The sequence below is a fragment of the Salvelinus sp. IW2-2015 genome, linkage group LG8 (genome assembly GCF_002910315.2).
Source record: "Salvelinus sp. IW2-2015 linkage group LG8, ASM291031v2, whole genome shotgun sequence".
Classification (NCBI taxonomy): domain Eukaryota; kingdom Metazoa; phylum Chordata; class Actinopteri; order Salmoniformes; family Salmonidae; genus Salvelinus; species Salvelinus sp. IW2-2015.
This window is the reverse complement of record NC_036848.1, coordinates 41,269,246-41,288,555: the sequence shown is the minus strand read 5'-3', so window position 1 is coordinate 41,288,555 and position 19,310 is coordinate 41,269,246. Positions and strand designations below refer to the sequence as shown.

General features: G+C 43.8%; 2 protein-coding genes across 2 annotated transcripts in view; one reads left to right on the top strand and one right to left on the bottom strand.

The window, feature by feature from the left end:
* The window catches only part of LOC111967953 (cytohesin-3), a 32,219-nt gene extending 26,522 nt beyond the window's left edge, over nucleotides 1-5,697 (top strand). The window contains exons 11-13 of the mRNA XM_023993418.2: nucleotides 1,157-1,228; nucleotides 1,377-1,531; nucleotides 3,028-5,697. Of these exons, the coding sequence (XP_023849186.1) occupies nucleotides 1,157-1,228; nucleotides 1,377-1,531; nucleotides 3,028-3,100 (300 nt within the window). The 3' untranslated portion in view covers nucleotides 3,101-5,697. The remainder of the gene's footprint in view (nucleotides 1-1,156; nucleotides 1,229-1,376; nucleotides 1,532-3,027) is intronic.
* The window catches only part of LOC111967952 (ubiquitin carboxyl-terminal hydrolase 42), a 35,246-nt gene continuing 20,672 nt past the window's right edge, over nucleotides 4,737-19,310 (bottom strand). Inside the window, exons 3-18 of the mRNA XM_023993417.2 lie at nucleotides 14,067-14,276; nucleotides 13,407-13,517; nucleotides 12,991-13,090; nucleotides 12,527-12,594; nucleotides 10,622-10,692; nucleotides 10,430-10,512; nucleotides 10,177-10,288; nucleotides 9,900-10,040; nucleotides 9,549-9,649; nucleotides 9,235-9,391; nucleotides 8,489-9,154; nucleotides 8,280-8,356; nucleotides 6,756-7,883; nucleotides 6,282-6,649; nucleotides 6,050-6,165; nucleotides 4,737-5,898 (exon numbers count right to left, since the gene is read on the bottom strand). Of these exons, the coding sequence (XP_023849185.1) occupies nucleotides 6,098-6,165; nucleotides 6,282-6,649; nucleotides 6,756-7,883; nucleotides 8,280-8,356; nucleotides 8,489-9,154; nucleotides 9,235-9,391; nucleotides 9,549-9,649; nucleotides 9,900-10,040; nucleotides 10,177-10,288; nucleotides 10,430-10,512; nucleotides 10,622-10,692; nucleotides 12,527-12,594; nucleotides 12,991-13,090; nucleotides 13,407-13,517; nucleotides 14,067-14,276 (3,461 nt within the window). The 3' untranslated portion in view covers nucleotides 4,737-5,898; nucleotides 6,050-6,097. The remainder of the gene's footprint in view (nucleotides 5,899-6,049; nucleotides 6,166-6,281; nucleotides 6,650-6,755; nucleotides 7,884-8,279; nucleotides 8,357-8,488; nucleotides 9,155-9,234; nucleotides 9,392-9,548; nucleotides 9,650-9,899; nucleotides 10,041-10,176; nucleotides 10,289-10,429; nucleotides 10,513-10,621; nucleotides 10,693-12,526; nucleotides 12,595-12,990; nucleotides 13,091-13,406; nucleotides 13,518-14,066; nucleotides 14,277-19,310) is intronic.

Sequence of the window (19,310 nt, the reverse complement as noted above, 5' to 3'; positions counted from 1 at the left end):
CAGCCAGTCAGCCCACACCACACCACAGCCAGTCAGCCACACCACACCACAGCCAGTCAACCACACCACACCACAGCCAGTCAGCCAACACCACACCACAGCCAGTCAGCCACACCAGCACCACAGCCAGTCAGCCACACCACACCACAGCCAGTCAGCCACACCACACCACAGCCAGTCAGCCACACCACACCACCAGCCAGTCAACCACACCACACCACAGCCAGTCACCACACCACACCACAGCCAGTCAGCCACCCACAGCCCAGTCAGCCAACACCCACCAGCCAGTCACCACACCACACACAGACCAGTACAACCACACCACAGCCAGTCAACCACACCACAGCCAGTCAGCCACACCACACCACAGCCAGTCTGTAGCAGATGCAGCCCGGCCCTTTGACCTAAATGCACCCCGATCCAGCAATTAACACGATGCATGGAAAACATCTGGGAAGTCTGCTGCACATCTGGCCTAGCCCAGACCCCTCCCCCATTACCCTACACATACACACGCTGACACACACACACACATAGGCACAAACCAGCACACCCACACACACTGCTTAGAGCCCACCCCCCAGCACTGAGCGCCCAGCCCAGTCCAGTCCCCGGGCATCCCATCCCTGCTGTGCTCTCTCATTAAGAGAAAGACTGTGGACGACAGGGGGGCTGTTCTACTCTGTTCTTCAAGGTCTCCTCAGCTTCCAGACTACCCCCAGACTCCCATCCTGCAGAGCCTCCCAGACACAATAGAAATCCACTGTAGCATTGGGTTACTTCTCCCCTAGGTGTACTACTCTGTGGGACCTCAGTGTGAACAATAACAGTATAGTACAGTTGTAACGTGTGTAGGATACAGACCATGTACAGTTAGGAAGTTACTTAGTTTTCCTATCTTTAGTATGACTGATTTATACACCCTTATGTGTATATAAAAACTATTTGTAGTTATTGAAACACCCTTACCAAAAAACAGGCTTCTGGTAAACAGTTGAGGCACACTATTTCGTTTTGCCAAAACTTGCAGGAAGTTTGCCACAACAAATTCATTTATGTAAGGGCAGCTGCATAAATCAATTGGCATATAACTTTATGCAGTGTGTTTATATATTAAATCATGTATTGAATGTGTTCTTTGTGTTGTCTCCAGGACAAGGAACCTCGTGGGATCATTCCTCTAGAGAACCTTAGCATAAGAGAGGTGGATGAGCCCAGGAAACCTGTAAGTTCCCCAAAATATGGAAAGAAAACAATGCCTGAGAATGGGCTAATGAAATGAACTGGATACTTAGTCTCTGTGTACTTTCCACTTGAATATTCACCCTAGCTAATTATTTATCTCCCTCTCTCTAACTCTGTCGTCCAATCAGAACTGTTTCGAGCTCTACAACCCCAATCACAAGGGTTCATTGATCAAGGCGTGTAAGACTGAGGCGGACGGCCGGGTCGTCGAGGGCAACCACACAGTGTACAGGATTTCAGCGCCCACCACAGAGGAGAAGGAGGAGTGGATCAAATCCATCAAGTACGCTTTCGCTGTAACCCACCTAAGGTTTTTGCCCACCATGTAAACACAACCAAGAGTCTGCTACGAGACACCAGTGGTTCTCAACTCACCATGATTCAGTGACAAAGCTAGGATTACACCAGTATGTATTCACCGGCGCTTCTTTGAAGATACATTAGTCTTTACACAAATAGCACTATGACCATGTGTTTCTTCCCACGTGTGAACTTTTTGATGTAACTGTGTGACTCACTAACGCATATGGCTGAGAGGCTAACTTTCTCACAGTGTGCGGTAGATAAGACTGGACTCAGAGTTGATCTGAGCTCTCTGGAGGTTAAATGGGTTTCCGTTTGATAAAGCCCTCTAGATTAGCCTATAGACAGGAGAGCTAGAAGACACGCAGTACTCTCTTTCTCCGGCACTCTTCCTCAATTCTTTCCTCTGAGTGTTTTTGCCAAATCCAAACCATTTATCATACACAAATGCTGTCTTGTTAAGGAGAAAAATGCTCTGTTAAACTGGACCCAGAGGGTGATTGATCATAGCTCCTCTCAGCTGAGCTTTCCAATGATCGATATCTGAAGCAGAAATCATATTATATGATACTCTCATCAGGCATGATGATATAGAAACACCATTAGAATCAACAAAATAGATTTTTCTGCGTGTTCCACAACCTTACTGGCAAGCTTGTTTGGAAGTAGTGGATGCCATACACAGTTAAGGAGATTGACAGGGAGACATGTCAACTTCAGTTCTGCAATTAATACTTTACATAGGGTGTTGGACAGGGAGTTTACAGTGGGAAACCAGTGCCTTTCCTAGTGCATACCAGCCCTGTATGAAATCACAGCTGTAGGTCAGGTTTATAGAACTCTTCTATGTGTAGTTGTAGCTGTGAGACTGTGGGACAGGGTGGCAGACTGACTGTGTGCAGAACAGGCCAGGGTTGCTTTCGCTCACATACACACTCTCTGTACCGACTCAGCTTTAGGTAGTCTCCTCTGTGGTTCGCATGACACACACACACAGAATGGCCATTTCAGCATGTCCTGTGTTCCTACTGCCGGGAAAGCAGTGAATTACTCAACCCTATTACTGTCCCGTTGGGGTTTGTGTGTGAAGAGAAAACAACAACCAACTCAGACCGGACGCAGGGCTTTTCTCAGTAATTTAATGGACCGCTATGGCTTTTCCCTCTTCAGTCTTCAAGGGAATATGGGGGTGTATAATAGTCTGCAGTAATGTACCGAAGAACAAGCTTGTTGAGACAGCTTTATTGTGTTACATCTATGTTGATAGAGAGGTACTCCTTCAGAGGAGGCTGAAAAACATGAAACCAATTGCAATGTTTTCCTTGGACGGGTGTAGGTTAGAATGTGAACTGTGCCGATAACGAATATAGTAAAGCTGGGGAAACTATTCCCAGACCTGCTCACAAAGGCCTACACAGGCTACTGTAATACACAACCATTGTTTATTTTTCATAACCAATCCATCTCTTTCTGCAGAGCAAGCATCAGCAGGGATCCCTTCTATGACATGCTAGCCACAAGGAAGCGGAGGATAGCCAATAAGAAGTGAGGAGAACCTGACCACACCCACCCTATCATCAGTGACACCAGCATGGACCGCCATCGTTCCAGGAGACAGGGGGGGCCTCACTCAGCCCAGGGACAGGAGACATGGCCACAGCAGACAAGGGGATCCAGATTTTGTGGGGATTTGACTTTGGATACAACACGTCTACACTTCATCAGTATGGATAAAGGACAAGTAGGGAAGGGCACTTGACATTTTGGTTATCAGTTTCTTTTCAGATGCATGTGTGAATGCAATGCACACAACTATAAATTGTATAATGTGTGAATGTACTGTATTGTGAAAAGGACAATGGTCTGGAGCAGTATGTATGAGGCTGTGTGGGGCCTCCCCAATGTCCCCATACAGACGGCGCTTTCCCCAACCATCGAAGCAGGCTCAAAGAAACATGGACATCTTGGCTAGCTCCACATTGTCCTCTAGTGGGTGAATTGAGTATGATTTCAATGTCAGAAGAACCTCAAACTTTTAGGAATCAACGGGTCAGATTTTCACCTGCAAAACGACTGATACAAGTAGTGTACAATAAGAATTTTTCTTTCCTCTTGTTTTATAATGCGATACCCAGTTGTTGCCAGTTCATATTAGATATCACTATGGTCTATGTAAGGTCAAATGTGAATTCCTGCAGAGCTATAATATACTGTATTAATAATACATATTGTCAAGTTTGAGTTATTCAAAGCTAGTTTATGTATTGATTCAAAGTCCACTGCTATACATTTGTTTTTCATATTTATTTTCTCTAATTACAAAAGTGTATTCCCTTTACATTATATGTACTGTACATAGTTTGTTTCTGTAGCATGTAAAAGGTTATGGCTAGCCTACACCCGTTTGTTCACATTTCAAAGTTGAGCATTACAGATTACATACTCCAACTCCTCACATTTCTTCTAAAATAAACAGATAAATGTAGCAGCCAAGCCAGTTGGGTTTTACATTGGAAGGTGTCAAGGTGAAAACTGGTGGCTCTATTCACTCTGTATCGTAGAAGTCAGCGTTACAGCGCTAGCAGAGACTGCGTTCACGGTAAACGCTGCATATGTCGGCTCAATTGGAAATTACCTCAATTTATAGAGCGCAAAGTAAAACGCTTCAGCGAAAAAGATTGACTAGAGCCCTCAGGTTTGGATCTACAACGCCCCGTTGTGAGACTGACACATGGAACTTTACACAAGTCAAAAGTTGTGTAAAAGCTCAGGAGAATCTCAAAATGTTACAGAAGCCTTAATGTTATGAGGATTTTGAGTAAAAATACCAGATCTTCTGTGTAACTGACCAGCCTGATACCTACCCAGCCATCTATTCTTTAGGTTATAGCTTCCACACGGTCTATTGTATGTGGATAAGAAATGAGTACACAGGTCCTGTTTTGAACTCTCACACTGTCATTGTGTAACCTAGAAACAATATGAAAAAATACCTAACCACTGTTAGCCCTAAATCCAAAGTGTTTCAGTCTATCCAATTAAACAATCACTCATATACAATCTTTTTTTACCAAAAGTCAGAAAAATGACTCCATCCTTCCAATAAAATGGCAGAAACTTTTCCCCATCTGTGTACATCCCCAATCAATCAACAGCATTCACTGAAAAAAAGAATAACAATGACATTAAATGTATTAAGGCGTTTTATATACCTTGTACAATGTATAAATTTGACATGCTATTGTAGAACTAGAAATGTATTAACAACCATTTACATGTTTGTCTTTTTAGGTAGAAAACAAAGCCATCCAAGCAGACCAAAAGCAGATCATCATACTGTTCTACTGACTTATGTCCATAGAACACCGTCTAAATTATGTTGTGGGAATTCTAAAACAAAAAAAGAAATTCTACATTGGTATTCCTGATACAGGACTGTTTTAATGTATAAAAAAAAAAAAAAACTGATAGTACAGTTCAAAATTAAATTCACAGTATTCTTTTGGACGCTATAAAAAAAATTAAAACAGGTCCACAGCCATAAGTGATAACATGATTATTATTATGCTTTTTAAATCCTTGAATGACTTAAAGATAGAAATTATATCTCAGTGAAAGCGAGTGAAGAGGGGGATGTAGAGGGAGGGAATCTTCTCCAGTGACAGGTTGAGAGAAAGAATCGTAGGCTTGAGAGAGAATTTTAAAAAGTAATTGAAAGCAACAAAGAGCTGGCAATGTCCATCAGAGTAGATGTGGTAAGTGCACACGTAGTCACCACCGCCCAGCCGCATGGGGCCTGGGCCAGATCATTCTCTTCCAGACGGTCCTCACTCCTCCATAACGTTTCCCTCCATTTTCTTTTCATCAAAGCAAAAACCTTTTTTTTTAACCAACAACTCCAGCCATAAAGATATGGTGACAAACTTGCAGCCAACTGAAGTCATATCAAACAGGTCATCTCCTAGGCAACAACAATAGTCGTTCGATTATTTAACCAAGTGGTCAGTTCTCTGAGGAGGAATAAGTCTCATTTTAACAAAGTCCTGAGTCTTCCACTGAGCAGCAGTTGAGATGGTTAAGCTCCAGGCTTCTTTTTTGTTTACAACGTGTATATATTAATTATTTTTCATAAAATGTCCATTGAGTGACAAGTGTCTACCGAGTAAATTAGAAAAAAAGAAAGAAAAAAAATACTTTAAAAAAAGAATCTGGTAGAATCTTTAAAACATTTGTGTGGTAAAAATACAGTATATTCCCAGTAATTCAGCACCACGTTCAAATATTCGGGATGACATTCCTGTTGCATTTCACTTTTCCATAAAGGTTGATTTTTACAGTATTCCAAGTCTGCAATGGGAGAGAGATGTGTTACGTTTGCATACAGACCCATTACAGTATCTAGATGATAAGTTGAAACCGGCTACTGTTTCCACACATAAGCACACAGTCAAGCATAGAGATTCTCTGAGTAAGACCGACGTAAAAGTAAGACACTTACATTGTTCTGTTTCTCTCTGGTCAAACAGAGAAAATCTAATGTCTAAGGTCATTCATTGTACAGTCCATTGGTAGAACATCCGTGGGAGTTTCCATTGGGTCGACTGAAGCCATTACCTACAACAGAAAAACATATTACGGTCAAGATTATTGAACAGTTAAACTGAAAAATACTAGTGGACCTGATATCTATAGAAACCATTGTATGGTTTCTAAATCAGCTCGTTTCTTACCTGTGTGCCCATTGAGGTGGTGGTGCGATGCGTTGTGAGAGGTTGCTGTTGGCGATATATTGCGAGAGACGAAGCGGTCTTTGTCGTCGTCATCGGAGCGATGGTGTTTCTCAGGGTAGCTGTTGTCAGAGCCATCATCATCCTGGTAACTTCGCTTCCTGCTCGCCCTCCCCTCGTCACTGCTGCTCGCCCTGCGACTTTCCCGGGGGGCGTTGGGGTCACGGTGCCCCTCGGAACTCTGGGTAGAGCGGGACTTCTCGTCCTCCGTGTCAGTGTCGTGCCTCCTCCTCTTCTTCTTCTTCTTCTTCTTGTGTTTGGAGGACCTGCTGCCGTTGGCAGCCCTGTCAGAGGAATCCACGTCAGAGGTCCTTGAAGAAAGAACACGCAGGTCAGGGTTAAAGTAACAACTGAATTAATTGTCTATTATTGTGGAGGCAATAAAATACACTTAGAAAATAAATATGACTGCCTTACCCATTCTCTCGACGCCTAGCTTTGTCCTTGGACTTCTTCTTGCTCTTCTTGTGTTTCTTGCCCCGACGCTCCTCAAAGCTGTCCTCTCTCAGAGGATCGGGTCGTTTCTCCAGGGCTGGTCTGGCTGGGGAAAGGTCTGGGCTAGTGGGGGGCTGACTGGGTTTGGTGTTGGAGCTTAGTGGGGTGGGCAGGGGGGTCTCCTCCTGTGAAGGGTAGTAACCCCTCTTACCGTCACCCCTGTCCTTACCTTCACCCCTCTCCCCCCTCCACCTGGAGCGTCCGTGAGGCTCCTCTCTGTGGGGGAGGCTGTGCTCCCTCCTGTCCCTCTCCCTGTTCTCTCTGGGTCTGTGGTAGTGGCAGCGGTCCCTGTCCCTGGGGTGGTAGGCGTTCCTCTCCCAGCGACGCTCTGACTCCCAGTGTCTGTCGCGGCTGGCCGAGCGATCACGGTACGACCGGTGGTGTTCACGGTCTCGGTGGTGTTCTCGATCTCTGTGGTCCCGCCGGTGTCGATAGCGGTCTGAGTCACGGTCCCAGTTGCGTTCACGGCTCATGTCACGGTGGTACCTATTCCTTTCTCCGTCTTTATCCCGGTCAGAAGAGTACAGCCGGTCTCCATCCCTATCGCGGTCCGAAGAATATAGTCGGTCTCTCCCCTTATCCCGATCAGAAGAATACATCCGGTCTCTTTCCTCTCTGGAGCTGGGCTTGCCGTCCAGCCGTCCATCCAGCCCTGCTGCTGGGCTGTTCTCAGTATCCCTGACGTCCTCCCCAGATCTGCTGTGTGGTGCTCCGAGGCCTTTTGTGGTCCCCAGGCCTGGTCCAGAGAGGGGCTGGGAGAAGGCTGGAGAGACTAGGGTTTTGAGGGAGTGGGGGGTGGGCTGGAGGGGTAAGGCCCCAGGGTTGGAGGTGGAGCTGGATTCCCTCATGGCGTCAGTAGGTGGCTTAGCGCCAACATCGGCCAATGAGGATGGCGGGTTAGCAGTGGTTGATGGTACGTGGTGAGAGAGGGGGTCAGAGTGAGTTTTAGTCCTTTTCTCTGGGGTTGGGGAGAGGTGGCTGTCGCTGTCGGCACTGTGGAGGCTCTGAGACGGGCTGTCCTGGCTGGGGGTGGCATTATACACCTCTTTGCTGCAGAAAAAAAACAAGTACATCAATAACATTCATGAATTACTGTATATCAAAATGATCATGAGAGAATCTGATAAAACAAAATAGGTAAAACATAATCTAATGCTGCGTGCACACAGGTTATTGCTGTATGGTACATCTCACGTAGTCTTCACAATCCATGCACCGCATCACAACAAAAAGTATCACGCTACACATTAGCAGCTTTTTGTGTGGTTTACTTCTGGTACTGCACGGCAAAGCAACGCATATGGCACACTGCACGCAGTGCCACGCAACACAACCTAGTCTGGCAGATGAGTCGCAGCAGTGCAGATTGCTTCCCAATTAAATTAACGGACTTCTGCCAGAACACATAGTTTGACGCAACCGGTGTACACGAGGCGAAACACTCACCTTGTGCCACTGTGGTGAGACTCCGCCCCATTAGAAATGCTGGGACCCAACCCAGGAGACGGTACATGACCGTTGACCTGCACAACAACACACACACACACACACACACAGATAATACACAGCTGCTTGTGTGTGTGAAAATTCTGCAAATGTGATTTGTGGATTCAAGTAAAGTATTTAAATATGTGTGCGTGTCTCGACTGAAGTACCTTCTCCGGGTGTTTGATGCCATTAACTTTGTGGTGTCCGTTCTGATGTCCGATCTGGCTGAGTTTGGAGAAGCCGTTGGCCCCGGACCCGTTATGGTGCATGGTGCCCTGGCCGTTACTGATGCCGTTGGGCTTGAGGGCCAGCACTCTGGGGACGGGGCCGTAGACGGCCCCTCCCTTCCTCCCGTTAACGTGAAGCTTGGTCGTGCCGTTCTCCAGACCGCTGCCTCCCTCCTGGTCAGACTCCTCCGATGACTCCTGGCCATACGGCACCAGGAATGAGGCTCCATGACCGTTTCCGTTCACGGAGGGCGTACCGTTTATGCAAGGAGCCCGGGGCGCGGACATGTCTGAGGTAGTCTGTGACGAAGAACAGGAGGACGGCTGGGCGTAAGAGGAGGATGATGATGAGGAGGGGCGGATCTGTTTGCCCTGACCGATGAAGAAGGAGAGCTTCTGGCGCTTGGCAGTGTCAGGGATACCTGTAGGACGGCTTAGAGAATGAGAGGAAGAGGAGGAGGAAGAGGAGGAAGAAGAAGAGGAAGCGGAGAGCAGGCTGTAGCTAGTCTTGCCCATGCTGCTGCTGCTGCCGCCACTGCTGGTGCTGGGCTTAGAGCCAGAGGGGAAGTCCCTAAGGGAGCCGTTCCCATTGATGTGAAAGGTGTTCTGGGGAAAAAAGACAGTTATTACACATGTTGCTTTTGAACAAAAGATTGTGCAGAGGCTAGTGTGTGTTGAGGCTGTACCTTGGCCATGTGTGGGGGCAGCTGTGGTCCTATGAAGCCAGTGTTGGTGTGTCGTGGCCCAATGTTGACCCGGGGTGTGAGGACGGGGCGGGGGGACGACTGTCCAGGGGGCCGACTCATGTGGTTGTAGTCCCCTCCGTTCTTAAGATCAGGTGACCTGGTGGCAAGAACAGGCAGCACCCATCACAGATGAGAAACTCAACCACTAAAAGGGAAATCCTGCACAGGACTATTTAGAAACACACGTAATGCTTCAACGCTCAGATATATTTTTCATCTTTCAAACAAAAGGTGAATGGATGCTAGCTACTCACCTGATATAGAAGAGGACGTACGCCTGCTGGTTGAGGACTGATCTGATGTCACTGACTGATACAGAGGAGTCATTCATCTGGTGCCACTGGCTGTTGCTAGCCTGAGAAAAAGTGGGGGGGGGAAAGAGAGAAAAATTAGACATGCATCCCACAAACATACAGTACGTCACACGGACACCATAGTAACCATAACCTCCTGTAGAAGACAGATGTAATCCAATACATCAGGCTTACATAGAAGTGGTGAGAGGCTTATTCACTTGGGGGTTTTAAGCAGTCTCTCTCATTGATTGATTGGAGTGTGTTTGGGAGCAGTCTTAACAGTGGTTTTGTGTCTATGTTGGGGCTTACCTTGACATAGCAGTAGTAGTGGCCAGCATGACAGCTGTACCCAGAATGCACCAGGACAGCATAGAGCACATAGACATGGGGCTCCCCGTGGGACTGAGACATGAAGGGACGCAGGTCCAGGCACTCAGGATACCTCACGTCCTAAGGGAGAGAGAGCAAGGCCGTGTGAGATGATATCTCTCCAATTAAAGATTTCAGTAAAAATGTGACCGGTAAAACAGTTTTCTTAAAAGAAGTGGTCCATGTTTCTGTTACTAATAATATACTCTGAACTTACCTTAGCGATCTTGCCCCCGTTGTAGTTGGCGAAGCGCTTCAGTGAGATGGTGAGTACATTGGAGCTGCGGTGGATGGTGAATCTCTTAGAGGCTGGAACCATCTTCTTACACCTGCACAGACACAGTTGGAACAGTTATAAAAACCAATGAAACAACGAGGAAACTAAAAACGCAGTACACAAGGTTGCAATAACACTGGTTTAGGCAGCACTATGCTGAGACTAACAATAAATATAATACAGACATACTCACTTAGTGCATTTGTAGGCATTCTCTCCATCTAGCTGCTCAGGCTTAACAAACTGCTCCAGTGCTTTGGTGATACTGGGAGCAGTCTGAAAGGTAACACGGATGAAACGTGTCAATGATGTATTCTTAGAAAGACACCAAAAGGTTTGACAGGTTTCCTCATTGTGCACCATGAAAAAGGTACTTCACTGTTACCTTTATTTCCAAAGCYACATCCAAATAAGGGTCAAACGTGTCAGAGACTGCTTTGCAGTTTAAACATTTTACTGTAAAAAGACAGCAGACACAATTATTAGATAATCATACCTATTAACAACTATGACAGTCATCTAATCATAATTGCCTCTTCAAAAGTTCTAATGGTGTCCAGCAGCACACACAGAGAAAGTATATCAATCAAATGTATTTTATAAAGTTTCTTCACATCAGAAGTTGTCACATAGTGCTTTACAGATACCTTGTCTAATACAAGCATTGCTTGCTCTTTGGGGGATCTGCATCATATATATCACATACACAAAGTACCAGTCAAAAGTTTGGACACAACTACTCATTCAAGAGTTTTTCTTTATTTTAACTATTTTCTACATTGTAGAATAATAATGAAGACATCAAAACTATGAAATAACACATATGGAATCATGTAGTAACCAGAAAGTGTTAAACAAATCAAAATGTATTTTATATTTGAGATTCTTCAAAGTTGCCACCCTTTGCCTTGATGACAGCTTTGCACACTCTTGGCATTCTCTCAACCAGCTTCATGAAGAATGCTTTTCCAACAGTCTTGAAGGAGTTCCCACATATGTTGAGCACTTGTTGGGCTGCTTTTCCTTCACTCTGCGGCCCAACTCATCCCAAACCAGCTCAACTGGGTTGAGGTCGGGTGATTGTGGAGGCCAAGTCATCTGATGCAGCACTCCATCACTCACCTTCTTGATCAAACAGCCCTTACACAGCCTGGAGGTGTGTTTTGGGTTATTGTCCTGTTGAAAAACAAATGATAGTGGGACTAAGTGCAAACCAGATGGAATATTGCTGTAGAATGCTGTGGTAGCCATGCTGGTTAAGTGTGCCTTGAATTCTAAATTAATCACAGACAGTGTCACCAGGAAAGCACCCCCACACCTCCTCCTCCATGCTTCACGGTGGGAGCCACACATGCAGAGATCATCCCTTTACCTACTCTGCGTCACAAAGACACAGCGGTTGGAACCAAAAATCTCAAATTTGGACTCATCAGACCAAAGGACAGATTTCCAACGGTCTAATGTCCATTGTTCGTGTTTCTTGGCCCAAGCAAGTCTTCTTCTTATTGGTGTCCTTTAGTAGTGGTTTCTTTGCGTGAATCAGGCCTTCATGTTCGAATTGCTGCAGTCTCCTCTGAACAGTTGATGTTGAGATGTCTGTTACTTGAACTCTGTGAATCATTTATTTGGGCTGCAATTTCTGAGGCTGGTAACGAAAATTAACTTATCCTCTGCAGCAGAGGTAACTCTGGGTCTTCCTTTCGTGTGGCGGACCTCATGAGAGCCAGTTTCATCATAGTGATTGATGGTGTTTGTGATTGCACTTGAAGAAACTTAAACATTTCTTGAAATGTTCCACATTGACAGACCTTCATGTCTTAAAGTAATGATGGACTGTCATTTCTCTTTGCTTATTTGAGCTGTTCTTGCCATAATATGGACTTGATATTTTACCAAATAGGGACATCTTCTGTATACAACCCCTACCTTGTCACAACACAACTGATTGGCTCCACAAATTAACTTAACAAGGCACACCTGTTAATTGAAATGCATTCCAGGTGACTAGCTCATGAAGCTTGTTGAGAGAATGCCAATAGTGCGCAAAGCTATCATCAAGGTAAAGGGTGGCAACTTTGAAGAATCTCAAATATAAAATACATTTTGATTTGTTTAACACTTTGGTTACTACATGATTCCATGTGTTATTTCATAGTTTTGATGTCTTCACTATTATTCTACAATGTAGAAAATAGTAAAAATAAAGAAAAACCCTTGAATGAGTAGGTGTCCAAACTTTTGACTGGTACCGTTTATATATATTTTTTCAAGATAGCACTAATAAGCCTACCTCTGGACCTTAGATACCCTCCAAAGACTTGATGGATGAAACTGGTTGCCTGCGTTTGCCTGTCCAATCTGTTGAAAAAGGAAACGTCAAACCATCAAAGATGCTGATCATAGACTCCCAATAGCTTCAAGGGAAATTGCTGGCTATGCGTACACACGGGATCATTTAAAACAAGATAGCCTTCATTTAATTTCTCATTGGGACACAATGTCCTAGCCCTTTGAGGAGGAAGAGACAGCAGAGGAAATAGAGCAAAAGTAATTCCAGAGAGTAGAGGCAACCTGTTGGAGGGCAGAATAGCCCTCCACTCTACATAGGAGGAAGGCTTCCTAAAGTCAGTTATGGGTCCCTAGTGTATAGGAGATGGTCACTGAAACATGATTTATTAATCATGTCTCACTCTGTGTTGTAAGTGAAATGTGAATGTGGGTCAGATGAGATGTGAGTTTCAGTGTAACACCTACTTGCTTCCAGGCAGGCAGGACTTTTGCATAGCATCCACTGTGTATCGCAGGAACTCATGGGCGTCCTCCTGGCTACCAAAACGGAAATGCTTTGCAATCCCTGCACAAGTGTGACAGAGGTATAGACAGGTGAAGAAGCAACATAATAAATGAGACTGACCCTGTCAGTTTTCCCTCCAAAAATTACAGAATCAACTCTATATTTTTGGGAGGAAAACTAATTTTGCTGACTAGGTTTCCCAGAATTCTACACCTGTGATGCAGTCTCAACTCTCCTTCCATTTTTGTATGGAAAACTATTTTGCTGACAGGTTGGTTAGCTGTAATGGCTTTCAACACGTTTGCACAAAGACTAATTCCTATCCACATTGTGCGAAAGTCTTTCCCCCTCTGATTCCAAAGTAAATACTACTCACGTTTGAGCTCATTGAGGACTCCGATGGGCTTGATGACGTTCCCAGAGTTGGCAAAGACCTGGGTGATGTGATTCTGCATGGTGCACATCATACAGAATCCAGGCTCGTGACCTGAACATCAACACAGAGGCAGTCAATCAGGTGATAGGCATTAAAAGGTCTAATGCAGCCACTGTTAAAAAAAATTAATTTAGGATTTTTTTTTTTAACACTAAGTATTTTAGCAAAAAGCGATTTCTCAAGCAAGAATTTTGCTAGGCCTGTCTGGGAGTGGTCTTAGTGCGTAGGGGAAACTGAAAACTAGCTGTTATTGGCAGAGCGGTTTAGAACTCTTTCTTATTGGTCTATTAACTAATTACTACATCCCACCAAAACAGGCTGAAATTTCAGGCAGTCTTTTCAAACAGCTCTTACAACAAAAGAGCATTATCATAATTTCACAGTATTATTCCAAGTTCATAGTGTGGAAATGTATATAAAAACGGGAAAAAGGCCCAGTGCAGTCAAATTTAAGCAAGGAATCAACATACACTTTGATCAATTTGAAGCCGCTCTTCTTTGTCTAAATATGACTTTTGTTTCTCTTTCTAACCTTCTCCTGCTTTGCATTATGAAAATGTAATATAAACAGAAGAGCCCCTGGTTCTATTATCAACATACATGTTTTAGAGTGCTCCCGGGACAGCATGTAGTTGCTGAGGGGAGCAGTGTAGGTGAGACACTGCAGAGCCGAGTTGAGGAAGCAGGTGTTGCCTAGGTTCTGGAGACCTGATCCGATGCGGTTGACCTGGTTCCACTTCAGGCTGAGCCGCTCGGCCGGGAACAGCACCTTCTGGGGCAAGGCGATGCCGTCCCCACTGGTCAGCACCACTGCGGAGGGGAAAGGGAAACCAACGGTAAAATACATACTGAAAAGGAGTGTTGCCTGGTAGATAAATCAGTGGGAATACATCTCTAAAGATGGTCTTAGGAAAGGTTATTTTTTTTACTGCTTCCAACTTCAAGGCACTTTCAAATTGACAATCAATTTCTTTGAATTGAAAGCTAGGCATATTTGATAGATGGGTGGGGACAGCAGAAAGATGCTGTGTTTCTTGTTTAGTGACATAACTCTCCTCAAAACAGCAATATGGTTACATAACTGGGCCAGTATAATAGAAACACGTAGGGGAACCGGTTAAGGCAGTCACTTATGAGAAGAGATCTAGGAAATCACTACTCAACACTCCCTGTTTGGAATATAGTCTTCAAAGATTTCATTCATTACAATCTGTCATGAATTACATTTTTCAAGACTATTTTCCAATGAATTAAGGTCCTTTCCTTCTGTAATTTTATGCATTTGGAGCCCTGCAACCAAAGATACCGGGCAATACCACAGTAATGGAATTACGCTTTGACTCAGTTTTTTTCCCACTTTAAAATGTATGCCAAACCACAGACATTGATTTGAAAGTTTAACAAACGTACAGCTATGAATATAACTACTGTTCACTGAAGGAGGGAACGCGGTATAACATAGTATGGGGAGTTAACGACCAATCACATTCACCTGTATAAAAAAAAGAAAGAAGAAAAAATAAATAAAAATGAAACCACATTCAACAAGGCCAATGAATGCCAAGCACGCCCTCGGAAGCCCCGCCTTCCTGGCTATAATACTAGGACTTGCATTCATTTCCTCAATTCAGTTCCGCTCTTCAGCGAGCACAAATCCCCTGACAGCGCAGGGCCAACATATGTTATACCTCGGTCCCTCCTTCAGGGAACAGTAGTTATTTTCACAACTGAGTCGGTCACTCAGTATAACATACGACGGGGACTTAGAATCACGCCCCAAGCCTGCTCAGAGGGTACCAAAAACTAGGAGGCCCTCAGCAGCCCAAGCACACACAAGTTCCACAGGCACCAAAAAGGGGTTACAGAAGACACCTTTTTCCCCTAATACTTATCTGAGAAGCCTGAACTGTCAGAGCCTCATGAGGCCTGAATTGTCGAGTCTCATATAGGGAACCAAAACCTGCTGTAATTTGGCTATGGATACTGACACGCTGCCACTGCAGCCCAAGTCCATAGATCCAAAGGTTCCAAGAACAATACTCACTGTGCAAGCCTGAAATGTCAGAACGCGTACAAGTAACCGCAAGTCCAAAACAGAACACCTGTCGTGACTTTGTAAAGCGCACACGTGCACTGCATAGCATTGACTAGTCAATGAACCAGGGCAGGCTGAGGCTAAAACCCACAGGAAACTTGCAGGAACCTTTCTACTCGCGCGCTGCCAAGGCTCAAACCCACAGGAAACTGTGGTAACCTTCCTAATGCACACTTTACGCACTGCTGCAGCCCAAGTTCCAAACCCACAGGGAATTGTGGTAACTCCGATAAGCAGCGCACAGGTTGTGCATTTAACTTCACTAGGGTAGGGGGCAGCATTTGGGATTTTGGATGAAAAGCGTGCCCAAATTAAACTGCCTGCTACTCAGGCCCAGAAGATAGGATATGCATATAATTAGTAGATTTGGATAGAAAACTCTAAAGTTTCCAAAACTGTTAAAATAATGTCTGTGAGTATAACAMAACTGATATGGCAGGCGAAAACCCGAGGAAAATCCAACCAGGAAGTACTATTATTTTGAATGGCGGTTTTTCCATTGAAAGCCTATCCACCATACAAAGACTTAGGACCCAATTCACGAGCTCCGTGGTTTCCTCTACATGTGGCCAGTCTTTAGGCATTGTTTCAGGCTTTTACTCTGAAAAATGAGGGAGATACAACACTTTCAATCAGTGGCCAGTGGAAATTTCCATTCATCCCTAACCCTAACCCTGATCGGGAATGCGCCTCTCTTGTTTCTCCTTTCCTATTGACGAAGCTTTTGTCCGGTTGAAATATTATTGATTATTTATGACAAAAAACAACAGGAGGATTGATTTTAAACATCGTTTGGCATGTTTCTACTAACTTTTATTGTACTTAAAAAAAAATGTGTCTGGAATTAGTGCACGCGCCTTAAGCATTCGGATTACTGGACAAAACGCGCAAACAAAAAGGAGGTATTTGGTCATAAAGAGGGACATTATCGAACAAAACAAACATTTGTCTAACATGGAGACATGGGAGTGCCACCAGATGAAGATCAAAGGTAAGTGATTCATTTTATTGCTATTTCTGACTTTTGTGACACTCTCCTTGGCTGGAAAATGGCTGTATGGGTTTCTGTGGCGAGGTGCAGACCTAACATAATCGCAAAGTGTGCTTTCTCCGTAAAGCCTTTTTGAAATCTGACACAGCGGTTGCATTAAGGAGAAGTTTATCTTTATTCGTTTGTTTAACACATGTATCATTTATCAATGTTTATGATGAGTATTTCTGTAATTTGATGTGGCTCTCTGCACTTTCACCGGATGTTTGTTTGAGACAATGCATTTCTGACCATAACGCGCCAATGTAAACTGAGATTTTTGGATATAAATATGAACTTTATCGAACAAAACATACATGTATTGTGTAACATGAAGTCCTATGAGTGCCATCTGATGAAGATCAAAGGTTAGTGATTCATTTTATATCTTTCTGCTTTTTGTGACTCCTCTCTTTGGCTGGAAAAATGTCTGTGTGGTTTTCTGTGACTAGGTGCTGACGCATGGTGATTATGAACTACAGATTTTTACCTTATCAGCTCGAGGATTCAATCTTGCAACCTTACGGTTAACTAGTCCAACGCTCTAACCACCTGCTTTACATTGCACTCCACGAGGAGCCTGCCTGTTACGCAAATGCAGTAAGAAGCCAAGGTAAGTTGCTAGCTAGCATTAAACTTATCTTATGAAAAACAATCAATCAATCATAATCACTAGTTAACTACATGGTTGATGATATTACTAGTTTATCTAGCGTGTCCTGCGTTGCATATAATCGATGCGGTGTGCATTCGATAAAAAGGACTGTCGTTGATCCAACGTGTACCTAACCATAAACATCAATGCCTTTCTTAAAATCAATACACAAGTATATATTTTTTAAACCTGCATATTTAGTTAATATTGCCTGCTAACATGAATTTCTTTTAACTAGGGAATTGTGTCACTTCTCTTGCAACAGAGTCAGGGTATATGCAGCAGTTTGGGCTGCCTGGCTCGTTGCGAACTGTGTGAAGACTATTTCTTCCTAACAAAGACAGCCAACTTCGCCAAACGGGGGATGATTTAACAAAATCGCATTTGCGAAAAAAGCACAATCGTTGTACGAATGTACCTAACCATCAATGCCTTTCTTGAAATCAATACACAGAAGTATATATGTTTAACCCTGCATATTTAGCTAAAAGAAATCCAGGTTAGCAGGCAATATTAACCAGGTGAAATTGTGTCAGGGTATATGCAACAATTTTGGTCCGCCTGGCTCGTTGCGAACTAATTTGCCAGAATTTTACGTAATTATGACATAACATTGAAGGTTGTGCAATGTAACAGGAATATTTAGACTTATGGATGCCACCCGTTAGATAAAATACGGAACGGTTCCGTATTTCACTGAAAGAATAAACGTTTTGTTTGAGATGATAGTTTCCGGATTCGACCATATTAATGACCCAAGGCTCGTATTTCTGTGTGTTATTATGTTATAATTAAGTCTATGATTTGATAGAGCCGTCTGACTGAGCGATGGTAGGCACCAGCAGGCTCGTAAGCGTTCATTCAAACAGCACTTTCCTGCGTTTGCCAGGAGCTCTTCGCAATGCTTAAAGCATTGCGTTGTTTATGACTTCAAGCCTATCAACTCCCGAGATTAGGCTGGTGTAACCGATGTGAAATGGCTAGCTAGTTAGCGGGGTGCGCGCTAATAGCGTTTCAAACGTCACACGCTCTGAGACTTGGAGTAGTTGTTCCCCTTGCTCTGTAAGGGCCGCGGCTTTTGTGGAGCGATGGGTAACGCTCTCTGAATCGAGGAGAGGAACGGAAGCTATACTGTTATACTGGCAATACTAAAGTGCCTATAAGAACATCCAATAGTCAAAGGTATATGAAATACAAATCGTTTAGAGAGAAATAGTCCTATAATTCCTATAATAACTACAACCTAAAACTTCTTACCTGGGGATATTGAAGACTCGTGTTAAAAGGAACCACCAGCTTTCATATGTTCTCATGTTCTGAGCAAGGAACTTAAAAACATTAGCTTTCTTACATGGCACATATTGCACTTTTACTTTCTTCTCCAACACTTTGTTTTTGCATTATTTAAACTAAATTGAACATGTTTCATTATTTATTTGAGGCTAAATTGATTTTATTGATGTATTATATTAATTTAAAATAAGAGTTCATTCAGTATTGTTGTAATTGTCATTATTACAAATAAAATTGACATTTTTATTTTATTTATTATTATTATTATTTTTTTAAACGGCATCGGCTTTTTTTGGTCTTCCAATAATCGGTGTTGAAAAATCATAAATCGGTCGACCTCTACTATGAGCCACACTGGGAACAGTTACATCCAAGCAATAAAACCTCAAAACAGAACACCAACTCGCTGCAGCACAGATATCACCAATCATCATGCCCCTGAACAATGCCCAAGCAGCTGCCACACCCCTGGTGGAGTGAGCACGCACACTGCTAGGCAACCCTTGCCCTTCGCTGTAAAGACACTGCATAGAAAGCGACCTACCCCGAGCTGGATTAGTGAAACAGGCAAAAAGCTGGTCACAAACATGGATATCCTTGGTCCTATCCATATTCACTGAGTGTACAAAACATTAAGGACACCTGCACTTTCCATGACAGACTGACCAGGTGAAGGCTATGATCCCTTATTGATGTCGCTTGTTAAATCATTTACATTTTAGTCGCTTAGCAGATGGTCTTATCCAGCACAACTCACAGGCGCAATTAGGT